We start from the raw sequence: 10,102 nt of genomic DNA on the forward strand, positions 1-10,102 counted from the left end.
TCTGATTGGCTAGTACTAGTTGCCTTCGTTTGTTGGGTTGGTCAGGTTAATTCTTCAGCAGTGAGATTGGCCAATCAGAGGCAGAGTAGGTCGGGTCATGCTTTCACCGTCCTGGGAAAAAATATCGCCTCACAAATTTATTAACCCTCATCCCTAACCTCTTATATTCGTCCCCCATCAGTTCAAAACACTTTTCTTCTCGCTCCTTCTACAGTTGAATGTTTGAGCGTCACTTTGTAAAATGATGTACGTGCAGAGTGTGAGGCTGTTTTCACATTCATTGCTGAAAGTGAATGTTTTCTCTGAGATCACTGAAAAGCTGATTTGAAGATGTGGAGCCTGTGTGCATGACCTGTGAAACCCCAAACAGTTTGGAAGCCAGTCCTGGTCTAATATAACACACAAGTCTGAGGTGGAAACCTGCAGCCTCTAGAGTACATAAACTGAAAATGTATGAAAACTTGCAGTTAAATTTATGTATTAAAAGATATTTGCACATTCATATATACTGGAATTTTAAATGAGGGATTAAGGAGTAGCTAAAAAAATATGTTTGACACGGGGTTTTTGTATGCCTGATTATGTGTGTCTGGTGGAGATTAAGTAAAGACTTATCCTGTGCACTCACCAAGCAACCTGACTCCGGTCCGGTTTTGACCCCAGTTGCACCAGCCATCCAATAGGTCTCAAGTCTGAAATACAGCACAGCGGCACAATAACTGCAGCTGTGGTCAGTTACTCGTGAACAGTATATTCTACAGACACATCTTCTCCTCCATCACCCTTCGACAAAGCCCTTCTCAGCATTTTCAAATAGTTATGACACTGGATTCTATAGTCACCAATTTTGACAAAGAAAAAGTGTAGCGCAAGTTGATAAAAAGTTACCTGTATGAAATTTGTTAGGCAGTTTATTTTAATACTACTTCTTTCAGTTATATCTACACATTTTTCTCTGATATGATGTTGAGATCTAAAAGTTACACCAATTGAAATTAAATTTGGTTGTGATTTAAGTGAGCTGGGTTTACAAATCACCTACATTTTAGCAATGTTGCACTCAAAATTTTGTAAACGTGTCAAAAATCGCCACTATATCCACAGGAGTTCAGTCGAGAACTTTGCAAGAAGACAATTTTTTGCTTCACGCTGACCAGTAGTCCATTTTTATTTTTTAAATTCTCTACACAAATAAATTTATAGACATATGGAAGGGTTGTGTGCAACATCGTACCATTTCACAAAATCATGCCAATCATTTAGTGAGGGGGCTGCCTGTCTTCTATTCCATTTGTTCTGCATTAAAATACATACATGTACAAGATTAATCGTGGGAATATAATATTTACTTTCAGAAACACAGGGGTAAGTATATCAACTCTTTATTCATTCAGTTCGAGAATAAAGCAAATACACAATCAAATGCTACAGGCATCTTTCCCACATGTATTTACAATCTCCACTAAGACTCATTGTCAGTCACAAACATTTCTTTCCAGTCGGTCAGCTTGCGTCCAACTGACTGATGGGCTGTGTCACTGTCTTCACACATCTACAGCACACTAACAGCTGATTCCCCAAAGTACTGGTTAAATATCTCTGGGTGGGCTTGGTAAAACTGTCCGAGTAGGCGCTTCCTCTCCTTGGTGGAAATCTTGGTGTCCAGGTGGATGCTGTTCAGCAGAGCCCACAGTTCCTGGTTGGTGGTATTCTTTGTAGACTCGAGGTAAGTCTTGCTGGAGACCTGCTGACAGAACGTAGATCCTGAAGGACAGAAGAGAAAAACAGGGAGGGAACTTAACTAACACTGACGAGTAGTTATAGCAGGAGCTGTAAAGCTGCATGATATGATTAGTCCTGTCCACTGTGGGGCAGCGTAACAAGCTGTGAACACCACACAGACATGTTATTAGCGATGTGTGCTCAGGGTAGGCAGTGGCTCACCGGAGCTATAAAGAAAAAGTTGAGATGGCATGGATAGTTGTATACATTATTTCTTCATATTCATAATTTACGATCGTTGTGCATTTTATTTTAATGCTCATTATTTGCCCATGTGTAGTCAGGTCTCACACTGCGCTGAATGACCAACATTGAAGCTCTGACTGATCTTGCCCACAGCTCAGTCTATGGCTGCTTGGCCATTTTCCAGGTATAAAGTTAAAGGTGGAGCGCGAGACTTTTACATATAAAGGACCATCCGTTACACTCTAAGCCCTTGCCAAATGAGTTCACACAAAGCTGAATAAGCCTGTCGCTGTCAGGCATTTCATAGTATACCGTAATTTTTAACGTTGCAGGTTTGTTAATGTCTGCGATTTCTAAAAATGTGTGATAAATTTATTGTAACTGTTCACTTGAGGTAACAGTGACAGTCTGTGTCTTGCAGGAGAGGCTTTTATGGATCCACTTGCAATGGATAAATGTCAAAAATAGTCAAAAACAAAAGGTTGTACACTTGGGAGCAATTTGTGCTCTTCTGCTTCAATCATTGTAGGCTTTTGGAAAGCGTACAAAGAAATTCTGACAGATAAAAATGTGTTTTTTCGACATCTGCAACTAGATGAAAGAAATGTCGTTTCTTCTATTATCAGCTGAGATAACATGGAAATGATTCATTAACAGATCTCATTGAGAATTTAAATTGTACACATTCCTAAATGTAAAGACACAAGACCAAAGCACAGATGGGAAGTTTTAGTTTATCTCTGATCTGTTTCAGGTAATATAAGGTGTCGTGTTAGACCTTATTGTGAAAAGGACTTTTCTAATGGACACCATATCTGTCTTGGGGTGAAATATGCAGCTGTACAACAACAATACAGGGAAAGGTTGAGATGTTTTGATCTGTCCTTTATCAAAGTGTTTTGCATTGCAAACTGCTGTTGGATCAACAGTCATTTACCGGTCACATCGGGCTGTTTCCCCTGTGTGATGCTGGCCAGCTTGTCACTCACTCCTTTGTGAAGAGCCCCTGGTATCTGGAGCAAAGAGAGTAAAGCCGTGGTGGAAAATTATTTAATGGCAGAAAATGGCTTGTCTATTACATTACACAAAAAAAATTGGCAATCTTTTCTTTACACTGAAAACCCACAAATGTCTGCCACAGGATGTTGCAAACTATATTTTGTAACTCAATTTCAACAATTTGATTATGCAGCAAAGCTCAAACAAACAGTTCAATCAATGTCAGCCTAAAAAAAGTCAACCAAATTCTGGGTTGACGTTTTGGCTAACAAACAGTCAGAGCCAGACTTGGATTGTAGTTTGAGGAAGAGATCAGCATGTTTTGATGAATAACCTATAATAATATAATTTCATTAGAAGTTAGCAATTAGCTCAAACACAGCTTCACAGCGCTGCCAACACGACCGCAGACTATTAGTCTGTGACGGAAATCATTTTCTCATTCGCTTAATCACTACTGCCAAAACAGACTGTCTGTAGTTTGAACTTTAGTGAGAAGTGAACTGAGACTTCTAAAGCCTGTGAATGACAATCACCTTGCATCACCACTTACAAGTCACACTACTGTGCTTTTTCACAGAAAGCAGTGTACATGTCACACTTCTTTTGTCCCATTGTGGGAAATTTTTAAGGCGATATACAGTGTACACACATACAGACACTCAGTAGTGCTCCACATAGTACACAGGGTGAAATATCAGACCATCGGCCATCGGGCTTGTTCATCCGACTGCAAAAGTAAATGTTCACCTTAACCTTGAAGGCCAAGGGACAGGAGAAGTACCATGTATTCTAAGGACATCAGGGTGCCTTCATTTTAAACTTTGATACAATACTAAGTACACAAGATAGGATCATTTCCTTCTTTAAATTTCAGTTATTAACAATCCATGCACAGTGTCGGTACAGAAAAAGTCACTGAACACATACAAGGAGCTATGATGCTTTCAATACAATCAAAGGTGGACATGACGCTGTTTTAAACACATAGTACCGAAAATTATGGAAACTTTTGACAAATTTAGTGTATTCTGACAGCATTCCCTTACCTTAAAAACTTCCTTGATGTTGCTGAGCATGAAGACCAGCATCAGGTCCTCTTTGTCCTTTGAAAAAGCCTTGTTGTGGAGAACTGCCCTGGAGAAAGACCTCTTTACTGCCAGTCTGTTTTCTGTCTGCAGGGTCAACAGCACATCTTTAATGTCAAATTACAGATAAAAAACAGGTGGTACACAGTGATGAATTTAAAATGTATAGATACTCTCTTCTTGGACATTTTAAAAATGCATCATCCAACTTAAGATTTAGCCAGCAGCTCTCACCTCCTTGTCCAGTTTTATCCCCTGGGGGTCAGCTGCCAGAGCCATGAATGTGAGCAGCCTGCGCAGCTCGTCTCTGCAGGCGGCAGGCAGCAGCTTCAGGCACAGCTGCAGAGCCTCAAGAGCCGTGCCAAACTTAGCATTCACTGGGAAGGCAAAAGTGGCACAACTGCGACTGATATTAAGGTTAGTGAAAAAAGCAGAGCAGGGCAACTTGGGTAGGGAAACAAGCTTGACTCCAACACCTGGTTGACTGTAGGTTCGTTTCAACCAAAAACATCCCACCTTTAGTCCCAAGCAACTACTTTGCATGAATATAAAAGGTTCCTTTAGACTGCTGTCGTCTGTATTTAAACCACAGTCTAAAGATTACGCAATCAGTCAGCTGTTAAATGAAAAAGTGGTTTTTACACATCATTTCTGATTACAGCTATGATGACAGTGTATCACCACTGGTCCATCTGAGACTCCATGTTTATCTGATGAAGCTCAGTGAATTAGACTTACCGCCTTGTGGTTGTATGCATCAGTGAAGCCACAGTTTATATCCATGTGTGTCCAAACTGACATAATATATGTAATGACTGACAGAGATCTTCATCACATGGTGCAACAATCAACAACAACAACAACAATCACCTGAAGCTCAGCATCAGCAAAACCAATGAGCCTGTGGTGAACTACTACTGTATGTCTATCAGTGTGTTCCCTGAACCAAAAACAGATTGAAATTTCTTGTATGTGTTCACATTTGGACAATGAAGCTGATTCTGACAGAACATTAAGAAGCTACAAATTCTAATCATGTACACACATGTTCGTGAAGCAAGACCCCCGAGCACGGACTCTGTTTGGGTTAAAATGAACTTAATACAGAACCTGGTTCATGTGATGGAGTTCCTCTTAAGATTCCTGGTCCCTGGGGGAAGTTTGTGAGGTGGACGCACAGCTTATACTAGCACAGAGTGAATGTAAGTGAAAAATCTGCTTTTCTGTGTCCTCATCTTTGCTCTCACCCAGCAGGTCAGTGATGGCTGCGTAGATGTCATTCATGTTCTGGGGCAGCAGCGGAGGCCTGTCCGTGTGACTGTAGTGTTTCACCAGGGTCCCATACAGCAGCAGCTTACACTGGGCCAAAACACTCTGAGAGAGACGAGACTGCTTGTCTCCGCCGTTGTCTGGGGTGGACTCAGAGCTCAGAGACTGTGCTGGAGCCAGAAAAAAAGACAACACTGATCCTATAAAACAGTTGAAACCTAACAAAGCCCCTGCCCTCATCTTCATCCAAGCACTTGCCTCCATCTTGCAAACTGCGAGCAGCTGGTACATGTTCACAGCTGTCCTGATCCTGCAGAAAACAGTGAGACAGCTTCCTGCTCAGCTCCACCACTGGCTGATCAGGGAGGAAGTCCAGACAGTCCAGACCTGCACAGAGCCACTCATCTTCCCTGAGGGACAAGGAGCAATACAAGAAAATGAATGAGGACATTTTCATTAAATTAAAACTGCAACATGGTTACATAAACTATATGTTTGAGAAATTTAGATTTGAGAGGATTGTTAATATTCTCAAGAGTAATGTGGTGTTGAACAATTCCTCTGTGCTCTAACTTAGTTTAATTCAATTTTTGTATTCTTATTTTACTTTAATGGAACATAGACATACTTCTTTAATCCAATGCTCTGAGAAAAGTTAGCATTCATAGCTACCATCTGAGGAAGCAGTCACAGAAGTGCATAAAGTTAAAACATGCAGTCACAAATCACAAGCTGGTTTATCCTGCCAGAGTATTACACCTTAGCTCACTAACACAACAGTCACATTATTTTCAAAGCCAAACACACTGAGAGTCCCTGAAGGCCTTGAGGATCTGTCTGTCCAGGTGGTTGCTGCTATAGATCAGGTCTGGGTTACTGTGGGCCATTAGGTTTAACTGAGGAGGAGAGGAGTTGGTCTGGCTGCACTGAAGGAGGCCTTCCAGCAGGGGGAGCTCCACCAGGTTTAAGAGCATGAGCAGAGTCTGCTCCTGCCACACCTCGTCCACCACTGGGGGAGCAGAGCATGAATTACCAAATCAAAATCAGCATAGTTTTATTTTCCAATTGAAACAAAGCTATGACTTTATTTTCACATCTTTTGTAAAACATTTAACATTTGGGGCTTTTTCAATAAACCTATCTTAAAAAGAATACTGTCTCTGAAAGGATGGGAATAACTAGTAAATGCAATATGGTCGATACTTTGTAAAAGAACTGATCTAAGGGGAAAATAAAATATGAAATATGGCAGTATTTTGCTGGCAGGATGACCCAAAATAAAGAGGGCTCAGGACCAAAGCTAAATCATAACACGTATTTGACAAAAGAAACAGAGCCCTAGTGGTGTCACGAATGGTCAACTCAGGGTTCCTGTTCTTGTTCCATGCACGGATTGGTCCTTCAATTTTCGTTTTGGATAATAAACGAATAATGTCAAGCAGACAACAAGTGGCTACATTTCTATTCTGTTTACATTTCATTTTCATTTTAAAATACAAAAATTGAAACACAAATACGAGGTGCGTCTTTTTCGTTGTCAAAAAGGGATGAGTGAATTTATTTTTTAAAAAATGTTTGGTTGTCACCCTCCAAAACTAAAAAACAAAACTAAAATCAAACAAAAAGATGACAAGCAAAATAAAATTAGGTCAAGCAAATCACCGCGTGGATTTTGATGCATGTCTATACTGTTACCATGTCGGTGCTTCAGCAAACCTCTACAGGATTTTTTATGTCAGTTGAAATATGTTATTATGAATGGTATAATGTAATTTGAGCTAACTTTCCTTTTCTTTTCTCAAAGACTCTACAGTAAAATAACACAATTAAAGCACAGGCATGTCTTTGTCTTTCCAAAAATCTAAAGCTGTGTTTCAACAAGGGAAAAGCAGCACAGCAGGATGAAGCACACACACTAGTATCTTACATGATGGTGGTAGAACAGCATCAGTCTGCACTCTGCTGGGACTCAGACTGTCCACCACAGGCTCCAGTGACAGGCTGTCAGTGGCAGGAGTGTCCAGCTGTTTGGCTTTTACGCTTGTTTGAGTAAGTTTGACAGGGATGGACATCTGAACATGTGACTCAGTGGGATATTTCCGTTCGTCCTGTCTGGAATGGAAAAGAGAGACAACTGAGAATGCTGTGTGGACTGTGCTTTGTTAGGTATTTCATTTAAATGACAGAGAGCCATTCCTGTGTTTAAAAGAGATTTTACACATCAATGTCTGTTTCATTGATGTGTGATGTCAATCAGGAATTCTGATTCTGATTTACAGGTAATGTGAAAAAGGTATTAATCCTTTTGTAGCTCCAGAGGTGTAGGAAATCTGATAAACCACCTCAAGTGATGCCACAACCTCAACTGGGACTGAAGCCTACCAGTCTGAAAATCTCTGCTACAGGCTACACCAGCGGTTACAAGCATAACACACACAGATCTCTGAGTGAAGCCGAGTTTTGACAAAAGCAATACAAAGGCAATATCTTGAGTTCTGCTGCATCTGTTTTAATTCTTTTCTTTTTTTTTAAACTGTCCATCATGAATCCAGCAGAATTATAATGTGATGCTATAGTGGGTGGATCACGGAGTAGTTTTTCTTTTCAGCAAGAGAAATTTCCAGAAAATTAAATCATGATATAATATTATCAGGGTTGCATCAGGAAGAGCATCCCATGTAATAAAGCCTGTGCCAAATCAAACATCACAAATCAGATTTCCAAGCCGTGCTTGGCAGGGCCCAGTTTGCCAGCGAGATGTTGACAGATGATCTGTTGTGGCGACCTCTGAAAGACAGCAGCCAACGAACACGATGTTGTGAACCATTTTATTCCTATTTCCCACTAAAGTTCTAGTTTAGACAGACGATACAGGCAGACTACACACACTTGGCTTTTGTTGGATGTATAGGGGACTAACAGGAGTGGGGGAGGGACAAGTGCTAGGGCACATGGAATGCACCAGGGTGAGCTACCAGGGTGAGCTACCAGGGTGAGCTACCAGGGTGCCCCGTATGTACAAGATTCTTCAGACATTTCAAACAGGGCTCCTGACTACAACTTAAAACATACACTTTCTGCATAAAATCACACTAGAATAAATTCATTTTGCAAACACACCTCCGTTAACGTTCCTTATTTAACAGGCAGCATTAGCTTCCTGACTTTAACCGGAGAGTTTCTTCCTCCTTGGTTTTTCATCATGTCTGTCTACACACACACTTAAACAGGAGGAAATACCTATTTGGAACAAAAGCATCATTTCACTGATGTACCACTCAGTTTGGGATGTGTCTTAAGAACCCATTAGGAATATTAAGGATATTGAGTGTTTAAATGTTCAGTTTAAGGAGACAGGTGCACAACTCTGTGGTCAGGCTGTGGTAAGTGGTGCTGTTGCATTATTGATGACTGCATGTTCTTTTTAAACCAATGCATGACTAATGAACTGTTAGCTCAGGGTATGTAAGGTTTTCTACAAAAACTGAATGATTTAGACTTAACACCTGTCTGAAGGAGCACCGCAGAAGAGCTTTTGGATCCCATTCACAAGCGCACCTCTTTCCAACTCATCGACTGAAGGAGTACACACACTTACAAACCTGTGTAAAAAAAGACAAATCACGGGCTACCATGTTAACACATTTGCAAAGACTGTGGATAGAAAGGGACAAATTTAAAAGGTGGTTTTTACAAGTTTGTTAGTGTGTATCTGACCTATACAGAGCACTCTTGCTGTCCTGAAACACTTCCTGCTTCCGGTTTTTGCCAAACACTTTGGTTCCCACGGCCTCAAACACACTGCAGTCCAACAGAGCCTGGCAGACACACACCACTTTGTCCCTTGACACACTGGCACCTTAAATGTTTTGCCAAACAGAATAGGCAAATCAGGGAATAATGAAGAAAAGATTGTCAGGGTGGAAAAGAAATCTAGGTTGAAAAGAAACACTCATTATATTGTTAAATGTGAGAACACAGACTGCTACCACACACACTTTCAAACCCTCTGACAGTGCGAATATGTTCGGTCACCACATCGACAGCCTCTGAGCCGAGGAAACAGTCGCTGTGAGACTTGAGGTGGACTCGTCGATGCTTCACTGTCACAGATGACCTGAGGTGAGAGATGAGGCCACTCCACATGGAGGAAGACTGGACCGATTTACTGGCCACTCCATGTGCTAAGACAAAGGCACAGAGACAACCGATCAACGGAAAACACTCTGTAAGGGCTGTGAAGGGCTGGAGTACACATATACAGGAGGGTGTATATAAGACAATCTGTGGGATGACAAAGCATGGAGGAGAGGAAGGGCTAATGGAGGAATATGAAGGGCAGGCTGAAGAAAACTTATGCAGAACTAAACTCTAAACACTAAAGCAGTGAATTGGGATTGTTTGTTAATAATTGAGGATTGACTACAATAAGTTGAGAGAATTTTGAGAGTGTTTAGTTGACCATAAATGACCAGGATAAAAGAAAATAATCAGACACATGAACAGGCCTCCGTGGGCTGCAGGAAACCCCAACACCTCGTTGAAAGGCGTTTCATTAACTTACCATGAGGACGCACAGACAGTTTTTCTGCAAGGTTCAACGCCGCAGCTCTTTCTTTAATTGAGGCCATGTGCACCAAATGATGGGAAAGTAGTCGAGTTAAGCACTCCTTTAGTTGATAGTGGTTAGCAGACAAGCAGGAGAGAGCAACCAAACACACAACCACATCCTAGCACAAGCGTCTTTATTGTATATGCAATTTTAAACCGCGACCGCT

The 10,102-nt window shown here is 41.1% G+C and overlaps 1 protein-coding gene across 1 annotated transcript; it reads right to left on the bottom strand.

Moving 5' to 3' along the window:
• Positions 1-1,366: 1,366 nt before the first annotated feature.
• On the bottom strand, positions 1,367-10,091 carry LOC124062067 (DEP domain-containing protein 7-like). The gene is made up of 12 exons (XM_046394525.1): positions 9,889-10,091; positions 9,323-9,508; positions 9,042-9,183; positions 8,831-8,926; positions 7,252-7,436; positions 6,132-6,333; positions 5,583-5,734; positions 5,303-5,494; positions 4,290-4,432; positions 4,017-4,142; positions 2,906-2,981; positions 1,367-1,764 (listed from the first exon to the last, which is right to left on the bottom strand). The coding sequence occupies exons 1-12, from the start codon at positions 9,953-9,955 to the stop codon at positions 1,553-1,555; spliced, it is 1,779 nt and encodes a 592-aa protein (XP_046250481.1). The 5' UTR covers positions 9,956-10,091; the 3' UTR covers positions 1,367-1,552.
• Between the last annotated feature and the right edge of the window lie 11 nt (positions 10,092-10,102).

Source organism: Scatophagus argus, chromosome 7 (assembly GCF_020382885.2).
Source record: "Scatophagus argus isolate fScaArg1 chromosome 7, fScaArg1.pri, whole genome shotgun sequence".
NCBI classification, from domain to species: domain Eukaryota; kingdom Metazoa; phylum Chordata; class Actinopteri; family Scatophagidae; genus Scatophagus; species Scatophagus argus.

Bases quoted from the DNA above. Each gene is read 5' to 3' on its own strand.
- LOC124062067 (XM_046394525.1), bottom strand. From the start codon at position 9,955: ATGGCCTCAATTAAAGAAAGAGCTGCGGCGTTGAACCTTGCAGAAAAA. The intron at 8,927-9,041 runs GTCAGATACACA...TTTTTTACACAG, and splicing joins AGCAAGAGTGCTCTGTATAG to GTTTGTAAGTGTGTGTACTC. The intron at 5,495-5,582 runs GCAAGTGCTTGG...TTCTGGCTCCAG, and splicing joins TCGCAGTTTGCAAGATGGAG to CACAGTCTCTGAGCTCTGAG.